Source organism: Pseudorca crassidens, chromosome X, assembly GCF_039906515.1.
Source record: "Pseudorca crassidens isolate mPseCra1 chromosome X, mPseCra1.hap1, whole genome shotgun sequence".
NCBI lineage: Eukaryota > Metazoa > Chordata > Mammalia > Artiodactyla > Delphinidae > Pseudorca > Pseudorca crassidens.
Window position 1 is genome coordinate 64,566,543 of NC_090317.1, and position 21,637 is coordinate 64,588,179.

The window sequence follows — 21,637 nt, forward strand, 5'->3', positions numbered from 1 at the left end:
AATCCTGCCCTGACTTTTCAGAAAACATGTACAGTGGCTCCATGTAGAAGACATGTTCACAGTATGTAAACAGTGCTTTTCTACTGCTAAGGATTATGTGCTGGTTAACCTTTTCTTTTTTGTTGTGGTAAAATATAACACGAAATTTACCATTTTAAGAACTTTTTTTAAGTGTACAGTTCTGTGGCATTAAGTATATTCACATTGTTCTACATACATTACCACCATCCATCTCTAGAATTTTTTTCATCATCCCAAAAGCTGCTGAGTTTTCACACTCAACTACTGTAGCCACTATACAGAGAATTGTAGATATAGGTTATTTTATAAATAATTTTGGAACATTATGTTTTTACATAAAATATGAAGAAACGAATTCCTCAACGCTTTTAATGTTTATGATCCAAAGGCCTGTATTTAGTGTATAGTTGGTGGATTTTTGTTGGGTGAATGGTATAGTTGTTCTTTAAATATTCCTCTTGTTTTTGTTGAATTTTACTTATTTTTCCTCAGAAATGTTAATATGTCTTTAATGGTTAGAAAATAACCTTGTGTTTCTTGAAGGCTTTTTAATTAGCAAGGTAATGTATAACTAAGGAAGCCATCAGAGGGTTTTTAAAATTCTTTGGTACAATGTTTGTTTGTTTTTTAATCCTCTAGGTGGTATGTTCATTACAACAGGTAGCACCGACCATGTGATTAGAATATATTATTTGGGTTCTGAGATCCCTGAGAAAATTGCTGAATTAGAGTCACATACGGTAAGAACAAAATGAGAAACTTAAATATGTTGCTTTCTTTTTAAACACCCCTGGAAAATTGGTTTTATTTCTTTTTTTCCGATCTCTACCCTAATTTAATATAGATTGGTACTGAAACCTATATGGTAAGATGTCTCTTTAGTAATGAAGATCAGTGTGAAATTCTGGATTTAGTATGGTTGTAGTATTTAAGACAATTTCTATCTGACTGTATGGGAAGGGAAAAATATATATTACAGTAATAATTTACAAAAATCCTCTTCTAGCTTGCTTTATTTTATTAATTATATAAGTGTTACTTCGAAGCCTATACACTTATTAAAAGACACATTACAGTATGTCTTAGGAAAAAATTCTTTTTACTGAATTTAGCTCATTGATCTTAGTTTGATTATTTTGAGAATGCCATCAGACTCCTGAAATCTAATCCCATTTAGTTATCAAAAACATCCTTCCATACAGGGGACAATTTTATGCTGGGGTGACAGCCATTGGTGCCTGGCATTTTTCCTCCCAAGCTCTTTCCACTCTCCTGTGACATTTTCAGGAATCTTGGAGCCACTACTGTTTATTCATATCCCTGTGTACCTTTCACTTCTTCCTTCTGTTTATTTCCTTACCTTCTCCAGGTAATTATTTACTGTTGAATATGGGAGTATTTCTGTTTCATCTCACTGTATATCTCATGTTCCTCATTGTCAAAGCTGCATAGTCAGCATTTGAAAGTACTCAGCTTTACAAGTCTTACTGTTACTGTTCCTACTACTATTGACCCTTTATTTGGAATAGTACTAGTACATATCAATAAAACACACATAATTTCCCTGAAAGATGACTTTTAAAAAAAGGTATTTTGTGAGTTCCAGAATCAATCATGTTCCTGAAATTTGTAGTAAAAGAGACCCCTGTTAGAAACCTTTTCCTTGAGCTTTTGGAAACAGCCTCCTGCTTTTGTCTTACCATATAAACATAATTGGATATTCTCCTTATGAAAAGTTACTGAACCTAGCTGAGCTCTCACCTTGCTGTTACTTATTCCTAGATACTAAAATCCTGGAATATTATGTAAATTGTGAAAGAGAAAAACTTAGGAAATATATAAAGATCTCAATCTGAGACTATCCAGTGGGAAAAATCCACTTGTGCTAGAGCACACAAAGGAGGCATCTTTACAGTTACCACCCAAGCAAGGTGTGTATACAGTGCAGTCAAATTTATTGAGAGCTGAGAGAGGAGGAGGTAATAAATGAATGGGAAATAATTGAGGGGGGGAAAGATGAAGAAAAACTGATTGGTAGGGTTTTTTTGGCAAGGGCCCAGCTAAGAAAAAATCAGAAAACTTAAACATTCCCTGTTGAAATCAGTGGCGGCTGTTAGTCATTGAAAGTAAGATGTCCTTCCAGAACATCTAAAATCAGTTATTGCAACTGGCAGTGAGAATCCCGAATCTGTCAGATAAATACAGTGAAATCATGGAACAGTGTGAATCACAGATACGTCTGAACGTATGAAGACAGTTTAATACGTTTTTAAAATGAAAAAATAAATACGAAGACATTTAATATCTGAGCTTTTTATTAAAAATTAAGTTCAAATAAAAAAAAATTAAAAAATTAAGTTCAAATGTAGTTCAATAATTGTGGTTTGTCAAAATGTTTACATTTGAAGGTATATTACTATAATATAATCACTACAATGCACATCATATTTGTAAAAGTATAGTTTAGTCATTGTAAAGGAAGGTTCAAACAACAGTATCTAAATTATAGAACCTAAAGACGTTCAAATGAATTCATTGTAAAATAATTAAATAAACCATGTAAGAAACAGGACATTATTGATTTGTTTTCTAAAATTAAAAAAAAACGTTAAGTGAGGAATTTAATTCAACTACTATTAAATGAATTTTTTTTAAGTTGGCGTTTTAGATTAGTGTGCTGTCTTATTATGGGGAATATAATAAACTATCATCTATTCAGAACTATCTGTCTCTTGAGATTATGGTTTAGAAACAGGTTTGCTTATGTCTGGTTTGTCTCAAATTACTGCTGATAAGTATTCCTCCTTAGTTAATGTATTGTTTCAGCCTCCATTAATTTTTTAAAGAAAATTAGAGGGTTTTTTTAAAGAAAATTATAGCATTAAAAAATCTACTCCATGATACATTCATATGTGAACATGACGGAAAGAGTACTTTATTCATTTTAAAAATAAATTAATTCTAACCAAAAATCTGTTGTTTTATGTTTTAGGACAAGGTTGTTGCTGTTCAGTTCTGTAACAATGGAGACAGGTAACTATGTAGTACATATCTATATAAACAGATGTTTCACATATTTTACCTGTATTTCTTCAGAAAACACTACTTCTACTACATTTTTTTTTCTGTCCAGTCACTTAGGCTGAAAGCCCTTGTCTGTCTTTGATGACATGCTTACCCCAGCTCTTCTAAGCTCCCATCTAAGTAGTAGCCATAGTCTATCAGTTCTTCCTTTATTAGTGATTTTCCTTTTTCCATTTCTGTTATCACCCATCTTAGTCAGGAATTCCATTATTTGACCCATTACCTTCAGTTTTCTTTTCCCTTCTAAATGTATCTTGTCCATCTCTGTCAGATGAACATTGCCCTGTTCAGAAATCTTTAGTGTTTTCTCTTTGTTTATAGAACTCAAATGTTTTAGCCTGGCATTCAGAATTCTCTTCAACTTGACTTAGACCTACATTCTTTTCTTATCTACTATTACCCATTTAAATACTTAGATCCAGCCCAATTGATTTAGTCATCATTATTATTACATCCCATATACATTCTGTTATCCATTCTTTCACTTATACTTTACCTCACACCAGAAATAATCATACCCTACTTCCTTTCACTCCTTTTCTATCCCACCTATGTCCTCCCTCTCCCTTCTGCTCTCCTTCCTTTTTATTTTCCTTCTCCCTCCTGTCTCTTTTTCTTCTCTAAGTTCTATCTTCCTTTTAAGGTTCATACCCTACCTGAAGCCTTTCCTGACTGCTTGAGATTTTAGCTGTCTTTTCTTCCTTTGAGCATCTGTATCGCTTACTGTCTTTACTACTCATATGATACACAATTTCCTATGTCTGTAAACTCAGAAATTATATACAGGTATTCATGTACCCTCTCAAATGTCTGGTCCCCAGAAGGTGATAATCTTCTGCCCTGGCCTAGAAATTGACCTAGAATAGATTTAAAAATTCAACCACTTAGCATAAATTTGTATCCTTATCTGTCTATAAAGACTTTATATGGGTGACCATGTTTTATTATTAAATATTTTTCAAACACTGGGTGATTACTATGATGAATGTGTTCATCTTTGTTAAATGCGAGAGTAAATAATGATGGTCCACAAAGAGTGTTTTTATTAGGAATGAAAAATCCTTAAAATAATTTTTAAGTTGGTTTATTGCACCCTACTGAGCTATACACTGGAAGGTTTGTACAGCTACTATTCTTTCATTCTAGGAGTATATGAATTTTTTAATTCTTTGCCTTTTTCCTTAAATGAGAAGCATTATTTTATCTTAATTAGTTATGTGGCCAGTAAATACATCAAAAGATGTCCAATTTTACTAATAATCAGAGAAATACAATTTAGAATAACAGTAACAATTTTTTTCTTTCAGAATGACAAGATATTGAAGAATGATAACACCCGATATTGACAAGGGTTTAGGGAAAATAGACACTCCCCCACAGCCTTGATGATACTGTAAATTGTTTTTAAAAAAACTTTTCAGGGAAATAATTTGGCAGTATGTCAAAAGCTTTCAAAATGTGCCTACCCTGAAGGGGGAATATAAGGGAGAAAAGATTCAGGAAGAGAGTATAAATTCTTCATGAAAGAGTCCTTTATACTGTTATACTAGGAAAATGTCATTGATTTGACAGCTCCCAGTGTGTGCCTCTGTGGCCAAACCTGAAGTTGAGACAGAATAAAGCTTTTCTTTCTTTAAAAAAAAAAATGTGCCTACCCTTTGACTCAGCAAAGATATATATATAAGGTTTTACAAAGATGTGTATAGAGATATTCATCACAACATTATTTATAATGGCAAAGACTGGAAACAGTAAAAATATTCATCATTAGGAGGTTGATTAAGTAAATTTTGATACATCCGTATTGTTGAACATTTATTGAAAGTGATGGTAGTTTTTATATTTGTAAACATAGAAATATATCTACAAAATACAGTTGACCCTTGAAAAGCATAGGTTTGAACTGTGCAGGTCCACTTATGCAGATTGTTTTTCAATAAATACATTAGAGAAAGTTTTGGAGATTTGTGACAATTTGAAAAAACTCAGACAAACCATGTAGCCTAGAAATATCAAAAAAATTAAGAGAAAGGTATGTCATGATTGTATAAAATATATGTAGATACACATATAACACACAAAATAAGTGTTAGTCAAGTGTTTATGTTATTGGTAATTCTGGTCAACAGTAGGCTAATAGTATTTAACTTTGGGGGAGTCAAAATATACACGCAAAGTTTTGATTGTGTGGCAGTGTGGGGGTCGGTGCCTCTAATCCCTACATTGTTCAGGGGTCAAACTGTACACTTAAAGAAAAACATTATAAAACATTATATGTAGTGTAATTCTATTTTCCATAGGGGGAATATCTAAGTATATATATATGTCTTTAATAAAGTCTGAAAGAATGGAAACTAAATTATGAACAGTGATAGATTTATAGGTTAATGAATGTATTTTTATAACAGTTTTATTGAGATATATTCCACATAAAATTCAATGTTTTTAGTATATTCACAGGGTTGTGCAACCTTCACTACGATCAATTTTATTTTATTATTTTTTAATTGAAGTATATTTAATTTATAATACTGTATTAGTTTCAGGTGTACAACATAGTGATTCAATATTTTTATAGATTATACTCCATTTAAGGTTATTACAAAATAATGGCTATATTTCTTCATGCTGTACACTATATCCTTGTTGCTTATCTGTTTTATACATAGTAGTTTGTATCTCTTAATCCATATCCCTAGAACATTGTCATCACCCTAAAAAGAATTCCCATATTATACCCTTTAGCTTTCAATCCCCAATCTTTTTACACCTCCACCCTCAGCTCTGAACAACCATTAATCCACTTTTTTGTTTTTATAGATTTGCCTATTCTGGATGTTTCATATTAATGGACTCATACAATATTTGGTCTTTTGTGACTTTTTCCACTTAGCATAATGTTTTCAAGATTCATCCATGTTGGAGCATGTATAAGAATTGGAGTCCTTTTTGTGGCTGTCCAGTATTCAATTGTATGGATATACGACAATTTGTTTATCCATTTATCAGTTGATCGACATTTGGGTTGTCACCACTTTTTGGCATATAATGAATAATGTCATGAATATTCGTGTACAAGTTTTTGTGTGGATTTATGTTTTCATTGCTCTTGTATATTTATGGGGGAGTAGAATTGCTGAGTCATATGGTACTGTTTATCATTTTGAGGAACTGCCAAACTGTTTTACAAAGTGTACCATTTTTATTCTCCGCAGAAGTATATGAGGATGAATGTATTACTTTTATAATTAGAAAAATAGTGATTTCCATTTTAGAGGGAGGTAATAAGGATATTTTAACTGTTTCTTTGCAGTTTAAGATTTGTTAGTGGAAGTAGAGATGGAACGGCAAGAATTTGGCAATATCAGCAACAAGAGTGGAAGAGTATAGTGCTAGATATGGCTACTAAAATGACTGGGTAAGATTGGATGTTAGATATTTTAGTGGTTCTCATATGGTATAGTATGTTTTACATTATTGAATTCTATTTAATTATGAAAATAAATATCTTTTTAATTTGGAGTTAATTGGTAGATGTGAAGTTTGCATCTGTATATAGTCTCTAAGCACTATTACCTTTTGCTGTTGGTGGACAGATTGGATGATAGGAACATAGCTGACTCATTGAAAATTCTGGTCTCTTGTGATCCAAAGGTCTCTGTGCTTTACTAATGCCCATATAATCATTCTCTGCCCTGATTTTGTATGAGTCATTTTTTATATCTATTTATACTATTTTCTACTTTGAGGATTGCCCCTATTAAATGTCATCGTATGTTTAGACATTTCTCTGACTTACTGAGGATACCTTTATGTTTCATATTGCTAACATTCCTACTTGACATTATAAATACAATTAATCAGAATTCTGTTTCATCATCTTCACTGTTCATTGGAAGATATATAATTCCTCTTTAGGATACTGCAATTCCTTTAGGGTATGACCGGGAAATTAATTATCTTCCCATTAATAACAATATAGAACCAACTTTGTGGTCATAGTCAGTTACTGATAATGTCATTCAATTAAAGCAAAAGTTACTGAATTTCTTACTGCTTTTTTATAAGACCTTTTAGTTTCAAAAATGAATATTTAAGAATAAAATGTCCATTATATGGTTTCTTCATATTTTCTGGTAGCCAATCTAACCTTGTACTTTATTTTTCAAGGTATCTGCAGATTCCTTTCTAATTTCACTTTTTTGTTCTCATTCTCATGTAACTAACTACAAAATTTTTGTCATTTTGTGGGTTTTTTTCTCCCTAAAATAAGCTTATGGGTATTACCCTATGTGTTACTCTTATTATTTTATTTCATTAATAGTTAAAAGTATAGTTTAGGAGTTTTTAATTTAAAAAGTTGCATGCTTCTGGAGAGATTTTTGCCATAATTTGCTCTGTTAGATGCACCTTTGTTCAAAATTTATGAACCTGATATCATTTTGTTTAGGAATAATTTGCCATCTGGAGAAGACAAGGTCACTAAACTTAAGGTGACTATGGTGGCCTGGGATCGCTATGATACCACAGTTATTACTGCAGTGAACAATTTCCTTTTGAAAGTATGGAATTCTATCACAGGCCAACTTCTTCATACTTTATCCGTAAGTACTCTATTTTTGGAATAATTAAAATGGTCAAAAAGGGCATTATTCTAGAAGACAGGAAATTTAAGTGTTCTAGTTTACTTTCTATGGCTTACTGTCCTTTGGAGAATTAATTATTCAAGGTACCTCTGTTGACATATCAACAAAATAGGGATGGCACATGGTGTAGCTGCTAAAAGCAAGTATGAAAACTTCTTAAGATCCTTTCCAAGTCTGATATTTATTTACGCATTATGTTATCATATGTGGTCAAGGGTATGTAAGTTATTTTGTTTTTAGCGTGAGTTGGGATTTTTTGTTGTTAGTGTTTTAAGGGTAGAGCTGACTTTATTTTAACAAGGGTAACCTGTATTCTACCTTTGGGGATTAGTTTATGCAAGAAGTAGGAGAAAATGGTGTCTTTCCTTCTTTCTTTTAAAAAAAGGAATTTGTCATAGTTGAACTCTACTTAAAAGCCTATTTCCTATCTGCTTCAATTATCGATTCATAAGTACTTTCAGAAGGGCCAAGTGATTGCCATATGGTTTACACAGTAGTAAATGATAGGGACTAGATACCAATTCTCATGACTCATTTCTTTGTTGTATGCCATAGTATCATCCTTATTTGATGCCTATGTGAGATAATATTTTCTAAGACCTCTGAGGTTTCTAAAGATTAGTTTAATTTTGGGAGGATTTGCAGTTGATCTTTCATATACCTCCCAAGTCCTCCTTCCTAAGTAAAACCCTAACACTGTGTTAGGGGAGTTTTAGATTCTTCCTTTTATCTGTTAAATCAATACTTATCTCATTCTGGCTCTCCCTGTTCCCTGATACAAGTTTCTATTAATATGTGTGGAAAAACCTATACTGTTTGCTTTATTACTTACTAGGAAATGTTTGTCTATGTCAGCACAGTCCAATAAAAATATAATATGAGCCATGTATATAATATTAATTTTCCTAGTAGCCACAATAAAAAAGTAAAATGTAACAGGTAAAATTAATTTTAATATATTTTATTTAACCTAGTATATCAAAAATAGTAACATTTGAACATGTAATTAATATGACATATTAATGAAATTGTTCACATTTTTTCATACTAAATCTTTGAAATCTAGTGTATATTTTACAATTATAGAACATCTCAATTTGCACTAGCCACATTTCAGATGCTTAGTAGCCACATGTGGCCAGTGGCTGCAGGTCTTTATCTCTAAAAATCACAGCTTCAAAGGCCATGATGTAGCCATTGGTTTTATAAAATTCTGTCTTAATAAATATCTTAATTTAGAGTTCTCTTTAGTGGTACACTTCCCATGGGCTGACTCATGGGTCATCTGTTTCCAGTGAATTTTAATGAAGAAATTTTAGAACAGACTATTTTTAGTCCTTGTAACAGTCAAATCTGCTTAGTTTTGGTATAGAATTTATGTTTTATGTGTTAACAATTTGTATGTCAGGGTCTTAACTAGGACGTAAAGTTCTTCCATTCAGCAAATACTTACTGAGTATCCACTGTGCCAACTGTTGAGTTAGGAGTAAATGTTAAATTAAAGGGTCCCCATCCTCCTGGAGTTTACAGCTTATAAATAATTTTTTAAAAAAGAAACAAGTATTTAATAAATAAATGCTAAGAAAGAAAAGTGCAAAGCAAGTTTCTAATAGGATGACCAAACCTGGTCTGGCAGGTTCAGAAAAAGCTTCCTGAGGAAGTGAAGTTTGGGTTAAGATTTGTAGCTCTCAACCTAGATGTCACCTCCTTGACAAGGCCTTCCCTGATCAAACAATCTAGAGTAGCCTCCCAGTCATTGTCTTGCTTTATTTTCATCATAGTGTTTATCACTACCTGATATTTTCTTATTGTGTTTATTTGTTTGTTTATTTTCTGTCTCAGTGTGGTCAATAAATATTTGGTAAATTACACATGTGAGAAGGTTGAAAGGTCCCTCTAAGAAGAGGAAAACGCATGTACAAAGGTCTTGAGGTAGAAAGGAGGAGAAAGAAAGCCAATTTTTGGCTACAGCACAGAGAGCAGAAAGAGTGTCACCCCATAGGACTGGAGAAATGGACAGGGGCCAGGCCATACAAGGTCTTGCAGGATCTATCCTGAGACCAACAGGATACCATGAAAAGGTTTAAAAGCAAAGGAATAGCATGCCTTTGCTATTGCTTTTGAAAAATACCCTGTAATTCTAGCAATAGAGTAGACAGAATAGATTGGAATGAGATAAGAATGACTCTGGGTACACTGTAGGATTCTGTGATAGGATGGGCCATGATGATAATTTGGATTGTGTGGTAGTGGTGGAAATAGAGGTGTGCTTGATAAATAAAAATAGGGCAGGTGATAAATCTTAAGACATTACTGAAGCTGACTAGGTTTTGTTTCCCATGACCCAGTGACTATGTCATTTTGGCCAAAAATGCAACCCCCTATTTAAAAGCCTCTCTTTCCTAATGTACACTAATGTAGTTGTATTACTATCATTTGAGTTTAACAGTGTAATTTTATTATTTACTGGTTAGGAAACTGAGAAAGTATTTACTATATCAAATTGGATATTCAGCAAGAGATTTTGTTATGATAAATAAATAAGATCTTTGGTAGTCATTGGGAAAAAGTTTTGTGATGATATTTATTGTAATGGATTTTACCTCCTCATCTTCCACTTTTCATTTTGAGCCATTCTGAAGTTACTTTTATATTTTTGTCCATAATGGTAATATGGTAGGATATTCTATTTTTGTATACAATGATTTGGGATAAAATGCACTTTTTAGGTTCACAATATATGATCATTTCTAGAAGCCCCTGATGTGTAATATGCTGACGTGTTCCTAAGTAAAATCCAATTTCAGGATGTCCTGCATGTTTTTCTAAGACTTTGAGCCTATTGTTAAAGATGTACTCTCCAGTCAGGAGTTTAGGAAAATCAACAATGATCTAAATCAGGTTTTGGCAAACTTTTTCTTTAAGAGGCCATATAGTAAATATTTTAGGCTTTGCAGGCCACATATGGTCTCTGTTGCATATTCTTTCATTTTTTACAACCTGTTAAAAAATGTAAAAACCATTTTTAGCTCTCAGACTGTATGTCCAGAAACATCCCGGGGCTAGATTTGGCTTGAAGTTTATAGTTTGCAGACTCCTGTTCTTAGGTCTATAGAGATACTGATATTACTTGATTTATTGTCAGGGGAACATATGAGCATTGGTTTTCAAACTTATTTTTTTTTAGCAGCAAACCCATTTTTCAGATAGCATATTAGATGAAACCTTCAACTATAAAATAGATAAAGGTAAAAAGGACAAACTATAGCTTGTTTGAATATATCATGGGGCCTCCCACGATACAATATGAATACCAGTGATAGAGAGTGCTGGATGAAGAATAATGAAGGTTTGTCTGTTATCACTATGTTAGAATTGGGTGTTAATAAAAGATTCTGTTTGTCACATATTTTGTAACCTTTTAATAGCAGAGTCCTAGAAATAAGAATTCCACTTCAGGGACCTGGTTAATGAACTGTAACTGATTTTGACTGTCTTTATTTTAAACACCTTTTCAGGTCTTCTCTCTATTGAATATTTTATGAAATCAGCATTTAAATATATAAGGAACTGTAAACTGTTTCTTATAGAATGCATGTAGTAAATGCTGTTAAATTTGCATACATGAATTCATCTGAATCAGATTGATAGCATACTCCCGAGATCTTTTAACCAAATAAACCAGATACTCAGTGTTGCTTTTCATTTTTAACATTGATTTTGTCACAGGGACATGATGATGAAGTATTTGTTTTGGAAGCACATCCATTTGATCAAAAGATCATACTTTCGGCAGGTCATGATGGGAACATTTTTATTTGGGACCTTGACCGGGGGACCAAAATTCGGAATTATTTTAACATGGTAAGGTAAATCTATGCTTAGTTGATATTAAAACAGACTTCTCTTATGTGACAACTTGGTAATTAAAGTATACTTAGTGCCAAGGAACCTCTTGTCATCTGTTTAAATCCATGTAGTAACTTAGAGAATGACTCAAGACCCAAGAGTAAGGCCAGTTGAGAATTATGCCTTTCAGGGTGTCTCTGTTATTGTGGTGTTAGCACCTTCCAAATTCTTGTTCCAAGCTCTTAATTCTAGAAACTCAAATTTAATAAGCATTTGGAGCTAACACTAACCAAAATCACAAAAAATGTTAATGTTTAAACTATAATCCTAATTAATGAATCACAACAGTAACTGTATTGTATCTGTCTCTGGTAAGCCCCATATAGCTTAGTTAGTAATCAGAAAGCTGTTTGGCACACATGGAATTGGAGATATGGATACTTCTAAGATATATTTCATACAAACTATGGAAAAATATGGTGAGCCATTCTCTTCTTCCAGTAGAACACCCTCCTGTGGTGATGGGAATACTCATATTCACCATATTTAGTGTTCCTTTCTGAAGAATAGTTCTGACTAAACGTTTCTAAATTGTTGGCCTTTGAGCTCCCTTTTATAGGCTTTATACAGATTCAGAGTGTTAATAATAATCCTCTGCCTTGTGTCAGTGAGATTGATTTGTGTACTTTAATTTTAGGATGGTTCTTTTAAAACTTGCATTACAATTTAAATATGAAGATAATATCTTGACTTTGCTGAGATAGTGCCTTTGTCAATTTGGTTGTGTTTAGGTCTTTTTTATTCTCCTCACTCATTCATGCAGTTCTTCTTCAGAAATGACATTGCTAGTAATGTTTGTTGCGAAATTCTCCCTAATTTCTTTTAGAGCTTTACTATTACAGTAGGGTTCTGGCTACAGAAGTCAGAGAGTACATTGGCATGTTGATGCATCACAGAATCCAAGATATTAGCAAGCAGAAGCTATTGACCACTTATTATTTTAAAATTACCTCTTAAGATGACTTAAAGTGAGTTTTTTAAATTTCAGATTGAAGGTCAAGGCCATGGTGCAGTGTTTGACTGTAAATTTTCACCAGATGGAAACCATTTTGCCTGCACTGATTCTCATGGGCATTTGCTGCTTTTTGGATTTGGATGCAGTAAATACTATGAAAAGGTTAATATATTTAATTTTTGTTGTAGATTGCAATTTTTTATTGTATCATTCATAAATTTTATTTGAAGTATTCCAGTTAATAAGGTCACTCTGTGTCAATGGATATAAAATAACAAAGTCACCTTTTTTGGTAAAATTTTTCATCACTGACAGAACATAAAGCTTGGCAGTTCAAATTACTATTAAGATATAGGATGATGTAGATATAAAAATTCATTAGGAGGGACTTCCCTGGTGGTGCAGTGGTTAAGAATCCGCCTGCCAATGCAGGGGACATGGGTTCGAACCCTGGTCTGGGAAGATCCCACATGCCACGGAGCAACTATGCCCATGCGCCACAACTACTGAAGCCTGTGCTCTAGAGCCCATGAGCCACAACTACTGAGCCTGCGTGCCACAACTACTGAAGTCCACGCACCTAGAGCCCATGCTCTGCAACGAGAGAAGCCACCGCAATGAGAAGCCCGCACACAGCAATGAAGACCCAATGCAGCCAAAAATAAATAAATAAAATTTAAAAATAAATTAAAAAAAATTCATTAGGAAATCCTTTTGCTTAGAACATATTCTCTGTACTGCCTTTTAGGTGTAATAAGAGAACAATTTTACCAGATTACATCCTCTACTTATCCTAAGTTGGGAATAAACAGCTGGTGACTGAATGCTTATTTTCTTGCTTGGCTAGTTTACCTATTATTGATCTTGTTAAAATACTTTGGAAGCTAACTTAATTGGTTTCTTATATTTTAGTAGCTGTGACTTTAGGATAGATTATAGAATCTTGGAGTTGGAAAAGAGCTTAGAATCTTTGAGTTCAGCTCAATACTTGTATCACCTTTGAGTGTCTTTCATGCAATTGATATTTACCTGCCTCACCATTTATATTATACTCCATCTATTCTTATTTGAATACAAATAAGCAAGAAAAATAGTTATAAAAGTTTGTATTTTTTTGCAACTTAAAAAGTAACTAACTTTATCTACTGTGTTGTTGCTTTGCTTCTTCTTATCCTAATTGGAAAAATACAATATTGGAGGGCCAGAAAGTAATATAGATTGTAGAGTTTTGTGGAGAAAAGATAGGATTATGATCTAGGTGATTCACTTCTACTTAGAGGGAACATATGACTATAGAGGACTATAAAGATAATGCAGAAATTATCTGATTTGAAAAACACATGTGCTCTAGGAATGAAAATAAATGCTTATTTATAAATTTCCTGTGCATATTAAATACTAAAAATCTGTCATAAAGATTCCAGATCAGATGTTCTTCCATACGGATTATCGACCTCTTATCCGTGATGCCAACAACTATGTATTGGATGAACAAACCCAACAAGCTCCTCATCTCATGCCTCCCCCATTCTTGGTGGATGTTGATGGAAATCCTCATCCCACAAAATTCCAAAGGCTAGTACCAGGACGGGAAAATTGTAAAGATGAACAGCTTATACCACAGCTGGGATATGTGGCTAATGGTACGTTCTCTACAAAATTAAATTTAAAACATTTTGTAAAATGTTATACTTGCTCCTGTTCTCTCTATAATATATGCCCATGCTAAACTCTAATATATATAATATATCCCCATGTAGTAGGTTATACTATATTTTACCTAATACTTTATTAATTTTCAGTTGCATAGAACTTTTTATCTTACCAGAGTACTTTTGCACTGTTTATCTCACCTGGACACAGATAAATGGACTAGGACAAACAAGAGTACACTCAAACAGAGAATGTGTTGACCTGCTTTCTTAGAACCCTGAACATATGTATGATCCTGTTGTTTGTAGTATTGGCTTCTAGTGATGATTAAATGTACTAACTTTAATGTGTCAAGCTTTTATAATTGGTGAAATTCCACTGCTCATAATATTAGTATTCTAATTTGACAGTACATAGTTAATGGACTGAAGAAGAGGAAATTTCAAGAACTACAAACTGGGTAGTGGCTGTTTACCCATCCTCATGTTTGAAATGTAAAGAATTATTGAGTTTTGGGGTGGGGGATGCTGAGTGTTTAAATAACACTCAACCTTGGAGGATACTGAAGCAGTGATGAGTGTGATGCATGATGGCAACGTAGCAGAAAAAGACATTGAAATAAGATATTCTCTATTAAAGCAACTCTTCTGGTTGGCATATTTCCCTTAGGTATGCTGCCTCCACACCACCCCCCACACCAGAATGCCTTCATACCTTAGTTTGTTACTTGTAGGTTTTCTTCCAAGTATGAGGTAATGAGTTATTTATTTGCAAATGGAATTTTTTTTCCTTTTTTTTTTTTTTAATATATTTTGGCTGTGCCATGCGGCATGCAAGACGTTTCCCCGACCAGGAATTGAACCCAGGTCTCCACAGTGAAAGCACTGAATCCTAACCACTAGGCCACCAGGGAACTCCTGCAAATGGAATTTTATATCCTTACTAGGGAATTAAGACTTGACCTTTCTAGAATGAAATGTTGCATATCCTTTTTTATTGTCTCTCTCATAAAGATTTGTAGAGCAATGAAATGGTGTTACACATGTGCCAATAGTTACTTCTTTGATGTCATATTTATTAAATAAGGGGGAAAAGCATGAATATTAATAGGAGGTAAAACTGAAAGCATTTGAATAAAAAAATCTGTAATTCATATTTTACTTCCAATAAGACCTGATCACTTGGCTACTCTACTAGATGCCATTTAATCTGACTAGAGGACAAGATGAAAAATAGGTCTAAGATGTATTTAAGAAAGAAAAAGATCATAGAAGTAAATAAGTTTTTATTCAGATGTAATCATTGAATTTCATTATAAGAAATAATTCTATACTCATCCATATACTGAGGTATTATCAAAAGAGACAATATTTGGGGCTTCCCTGGTGGCGCAGTGGTTGAGAGTCCGCCTGCCGGTTCAGGGGACATGGGTTCGTGCCCCGGTCCGGGAAGATCCCACATGCCGCGGAGTGGCTGGGCCCGTGAGCCATGGCCGCCGGGCCTGTTCATCCGGAGCCTGTGCTCCGCAACGGGAGAGGCCACAACAGTGAGAGGCCCGCGTACCGCAAAAGAAAATTAAAAAAAAAATTAAAAAAAAAAAGAGACAATATTTGGAAGACCATAATTGATTTCTCTCAGAAAGGAAATTCTCACGAAAGATGCAAAGCATTTTTGGTATTTTCAGTTAAACTTATTAAAACCTTACTCAAATCTCTACTCCCAACTTTTAGCTTGGAATATTCTATAGAGAAAATTAATTTTTAAGTTAATAATTTAATAATTTTTCTTTAAGGTGAGAAGGCTCTCATAATAATGTCTAGTTTGGGGACATTGGTTAAGTTAAACACACAAGCTGACATATTTAAAAGTTCTTTAAAAAATACTTTGTTTGCTATACATTTTATTTTCATTTTAATCCCTTTAAAAATATTTGTCTAGAAACTTATAGATTAAGCTTGATTTTATTATATTTATGGTACACTGAAATGTAAATAATTTTGTGGCTTTATATCTTTGGTCCAATTAAGGTGATGGTGAAGTAGTAGAACAGGTAATTGGGCAACAAACCAATGACCAAGATGAGAGCATTCTTGATGGAATAATCAGGGAGTTACAAAGAGAACAAGATCTGAGGCTAATTAATGAAGGAGATGTTCCACATTTTCCACTTAATAGATCATATTCTTCTAATGGTGGTAAGTATGTGTATATTTGTAAAAGGTATGATGAATGTACTTTAATTATTTTACTTGTACCAAGTAATTACATGTGAGGAACATTTTAGGTTTTTAAATAAAAGCAACATTTTTGTTAATTTACAGTTGTGATATGATACACTAAAGTGCCATACTCTATCATTTGGGGCTAAAGTGATTTAGCATCTCCTAAGGAATACAGATGGTGTATTTTATTTTATTTTGTTTTTTTTTTTCGGTACCAATAAGTCTTTATTCATTGTATTTTCCCAAGGAAAAGAAGGGGAAGGGGAAAGGGTCAGCATGTGTGTTACAAAATGATAGCAAATGGGAAAGGAAGTACCTGGCACAGCAAAATCAACCAACAAATAAACACTGCCCAGATGGGGTCGCCAAAGCCCAAGGGGGCTCAGTCTCCTGCAGTTCAGTAATGAGGGGAAGGGATGAAGAACAGGTACATGCTTTTCTACCCTCACTCCCTCCCCATAAATTCAAGATTTCACACAAAGTTTTGGTTTCTAGCAGTAAACATGGAGTTACATTCGTCCGTTTCCTATTAAACAATTTTGTGGCCACTTTGACATAAGTTTCTTGCACCTGCATAAAAGTTCCTGAGTGACTTGGCTATACATTCATCTTTCCTTTTGTGGTCTCCCAACACCACTTTCTACATGGAAGGCCCCCTCGTTGCTCCTCTCTACCCCAGGATTAGAGATTAAAGTAGGTTTTAATCCATCCAAGGACAGCAGTCTGTTTGGCATGAATCAAATCAAGGAATGGTCATGACTCAGGAGATTGAGAACAAGGGATGGATGGTGAGTTCTTAGCTTCTTCAGGATTTTTGCAGAAATCATTTAATCACAGACACCCCACAAATTAAACGTATAGGTGTATGGACTATTTTTGGGGAGGGCACGAAGGGGGAAAGAAGAGGGGGTAGGAATACAGTTTTTAGGACAGAAGATCTTGTTCGAAATAGGAAACAGGGAAGGGGAACACAAAAGAAAGTGTAGTTCAAGATCTCCCACTTCAAGAAGAGGGGCCGCCAAGTTTATGTTTCAGATCTTTTGGCTGGTGCAGACCTTTTGTCAAAGATGCTTTGGCTATTTTTCTCAATATAAAAAGTTTGTAAACAATAAAACCCCAAAAGAACATGGAGAAGACCAACACATTATATTTACACAAACTAGGCCACCTAGCAATCACCAAATCAGCTACTTGTGAAGTCCTACAAAGTCCAGACAAATACAATAACTAGAGGGGATCAGACACACATCACCCAATGCATTCTATTGCATTTGCCCCGTTACAACACAGTGAGGTAGGTTTGCAGTGATCTCACAGCATGTAAACGAAACCCCCTTTTCTCCTTTAGCTACCATGATACTAATTACTGCTGCAGCAGGGCAGGACACTGGCTCTGGGAACCACAAAGAAGCCATCACTGATGGTATCTCTGGAAACCAAGGAGGAAAAGTCCAGAATTGTTAAAGATTAAGGATCTTGTCCTTGCTTCATATATCCATCCCTGGGCAGCTCAAGATGGGTACAGAGGCATCATTCTTAAAACCTGTCCTTACCAACTCACAGTTTTCACAAAAACACATACAATATACCCTGTTGTGTATGTTAGGCCTAGCCCAATCCACTGAAGGATGGACCTGGTATGTAAAACGAGTCCTATGCCCTGGGATTAGAGGTCTGGAACAGGAATCCTTTATCACACATACAGATGACCTCTGCCTAATCTTGGCTTCCTCTCTCTGCACCTTTTACCTGGCCCAGCCTCTCCTAACCTCTCTGTACCACCTTTTTTCTGTTCAGACCAATTTCTAATCTTTCAGTAGAAGGAGACCAAGCCATGGGGCAACCCAGTTAAAACCTAGTCTCCCATGAAACATTGAAGATGGAGGGGTTTCAAGAGGACACTGTGGCAGAAAAGCCAGCTTTAATTGGCAAAAATGAGGTAGTTCAATAGGCTATACGCTCCAAATAGTTGTTCTCTCTGGTGATAGAGCAACAAAAAGTATTCCTGCTGTGCAGACCCGGAGCTGCTGCCGACTTATCTCTGAGATTGCTCACGTACCTGAGAACACAGTGCAGGAATGAGGGCCTTAGATTAAAATACACAAAAATACAAAACCAGAATATTTATATTATGAAAAAAAAGTTAAAATGCACAAGATACGTCATTCGCACACAGCTAGTGCAGTTGGCATCCTGAAGAAAGTGGGACCCAAGGTACAGTAATCCAAGGGAGCAAATAAATAAAATTGTATTGGCCCAGAATGGGGTGGGAGTGAGCTTAGAAGCAGCAGGTCTGCAGCTGTTCCCTCAACTCCCCTTTTGCCCATCATCACAACCCACTGCTTGGGACAGTTCTCTCAGCACTCTCTCCCAGGAGGAGGTTGTGAGCAGACAAGATGTGGAAAACCCTGCCTTACCCCTGAGATATTTCCTCCCACAGAATGTAGTGGCTTGTGGGTTGGGTCCATCAATCTGGTCTCATGCTTAATCTTTTCACTCTGGCACGGGAAATATTATTCCATATCCTTCTTGAAGAGTAAAACAACTTCCCTATCCAGGCCACTTTCAAAAGCTGGAGATTCTGGGGGTGGAGACTCAGATAAAGAATGCAGGAAGGGTTACCCCCCAAAGCCCTCACGTGCATTTGGATAGACCATGATTGGAGTTTCTTTGCCTCACCCCTTCCCCCCACCAAGAGGGAAGAGGGGGTGACACTTTGGCCCCCGGCCTGAGATATATGGCAGTGCCAGCTGCCTCCTACCCACCCTGTCCCCACTTTCTCCACTCTGCCGATTGATGCCTGTTCCTCAAAACTTTCTGATCACAAACGGATAGCCCCCACCCACTGTGGCTCAATTCTGGGCCTCTGGGAGCATGGCAGGGCTATGGATCTCTTCTTCCTCCTCCCGAAAGTAGGCTGGCTTTCCCTGGGAGCTTGCTGGGCCTTCAGTGGACACAAGGCTACCATATGGTTGATGCTCTGGCAGAAGTGCCACTTCTTGGGCTGGGGTGGCAGTTTGCATTCCTTGGCATGATGGTCTAGACCTCCACAGTTGTAGCACCTGTCTCCCTTTGATCTGCGTTTCTGCATGTTCTTCCCTTTGGGCCGCCTCTCACTCCCAATACAGAACACCCCACTAGGGCCGGTGACTCGGATAGATTCCAGGCCCTTGGCAGACTTCTTAAAGGTGAACTCTACGGCCTCACCCTCCTTCAGGCTCCGGAAGCCCTCCATGTGCAGCTTACTCTGGTGCACAAAGACATCCACTGGGGGGTCGAGTGCGACCCCGGCGCGGGCAGTCATAGACAGGAAGCCAAATCCCATGCGCACGTTGAACCCCTTACAGATGCCGACTCCGTGCAGCAGCTGCGGCTCCTCGCCGCCCAGGCCGTGTCCTCCTGCGCCTCCTCCGGCCGCCACCTGCAAACTGCTGGTTTGACACAGAGCCCATGGTAGTCGGCTGAGCCCGCGGCCCCGGGCCCCAGGTCGGCCGGCTGCTGGCCCCAGAGAAGTCCGGAGGCAAAGGGGTGGCTCGGAGAAGAGGCTGCTACATCTTCCCCAGCACAATAGCGGTGGGAGGGCCCCTATTTTGTTTTTATAAATTTATTTCATTTATTTATTTTTGGCTGTGCTGGGTCTTCATTGCCACGTGCAGGTTTTCTCTAGTTGCAGTGAGCTGGGGCTACTCTTCATTGCAGTGCGCGGGCTTCTCATTACGGTGGCTTCTTGTGTTCCGGAGCACGGGGCCTAGGCGTGCGGGCCTCAGTAGTTGTGGCATGTGGCCTCAGCAGCTGTGGTTCACAGGCTCTAGAGCGCAGGCTCAGCAGTTGTAGGCTTAGTTGCTCCGTGGCATGTGGGATCCTCCTGGACCAGGGCTCGAACACGCATCCCCTGCATTGGCAGGCGGATTCCTAACCACTGTGCCACCAGGGAAGCCCACAGATGGTGTATTTTAATATACTGTTTTCTGTTAACTCAGTTAAGTATTTGCAGTCTTTACTTTTGTTCTAATAAGCAAGGTGCTACAATAAGTCCAGCCCCTTCTAGGGGAACCAACCTAAAAGTTTTCAAAATTAAAGCCACTTTAAATTTAAAAATTAATACCAAAATAATTTGCCCTCCTTTGTTGAAAAGGAAGCAACATATCATCTGTCTCTCGAGTTTACAAAAATACACTGGAAGACAAGAAGCCCTCTTCTTAGGGAATACAGATACAACTTCTTCTTTTTTTTTTTTCTTTTTTGTGGTACGTGGGCCTCTCACTATTGTGGCCTCTCCCGTTGCGGAGCACAGGCTCCGGACACGCAGGCTCAGCGGCCATGGCTCACGGGCCCAGCCGCCCTGCGTCATGTGGGATCTTCCCGGACCGGGGCACGAACCCTCGTCCCCTGCATCGGCAGACGGACTCTCAACCACTGCACCACTAGGGAAGCCCCAGATACAACTTCTTAATTGACTTTGACAAGTTTGATTCTAATTACCAGTATTATTCCAATCTATTGTATGTCTTCCTTCACTTTACATGAAGTGTGTCTATGCATCTGAGTTTTATATAATCTTAGCCTATGTCAGTTTTACTTTTATCAAGAACTATTAGTTCTGTTTAAAATGCAGTCTTCATAAGGGATTTTGGCAAATGTGTTTCTTTTTATATTTACATAAGTGAGGTCATTTATTTGGGTATTGTGACATTTTGGAGTCCACAGAAATGAATAAGGTGATTTAAATTTGAGGTGATTCACAGGATCTTTTACTCATTTCCTGATTTCTTTAGTATCCCATAAAATTAAAATAAAAACATTCTTTGTTCATGTCATTTGGAGCACCTAGCTCAGATAAGCTTTCCTTAACCTGGAACAAGATAAGAAGTGGGCTGATAATCTTATATATCCAGGCCTTTTGTTCCTAAGACATAAAAATTGCTTAGAACCCTGATTTAGAGGTCAGTAATTTCAATGCTAGGTTTCTGTGGTTAGATTTGAAATGCTGTTAGTCAAAGGGACCCCAATGACTTCTCTTTGCAATGTTCATTTGTTTTTTTTTTTTTTCCTGGTGCTTATTTTAACAGTTCAATGTTTCAGTTTCCACTTTTGTTTTATTTGCAATTACAACAAAAATAAACAGGGACCTTACTGGAGGATTAAAA

General features: G+C 36.1%; 1 protein-coding gene and 1 pseudogene across 3 annotated transcripts in view; one reads left to right on the plus strand and one right to left on the minus strand.

Annotated features, from left to right (window-relative positions):
* Positions 1 to 21,637, plus strand: part of BRWD3 (bromodomain and WD repeat domain containing 3) — a 125,384-nt gene that overhangs the window by 49,659 nt on the left and 54,088 nt on the right. For all 3 annotated transcript variants that reach the window (XM_067724231.1, XM_067724232.1, XM_067724233.1), the window contains exons 11-18: positions 661 to 761; positions 3,014 to 3,054; positions 6,419 to 6,523; positions 7,556 to 7,709; positions 11,481 to 11,615; positions 12,649 to 12,777; positions 14,033 to 14,258; positions 16,296 to 16,463. In XM_067724231.1, the coding sequence (XP_067580332.1) occupies positions 661 to 761; positions 3,014 to 3,054; positions 6,419 to 6,523; positions 7,556 to 7,709; positions 11,481 to 11,615; positions 12,649 to 12,777; positions 14,033 to 14,258; positions 16,296 to 16,463 (1,059 nt within the window). The remainder of the gene's footprint in view (positions 1 to 660; positions 762 to 3,013; positions 3,055 to 6,418; positions 6,524 to 7,555; positions 7,710 to 11,480; positions 11,616 to 12,648; positions 12,778 to 14,032; positions 14,259 to 16,295; positions 16,464 to 21,637) is intronic.
* Positions 19,343 to 19,942, minus strand: LOC137217428 (protein lin-28 homolog A pseudogene; annotated as a pseudogene).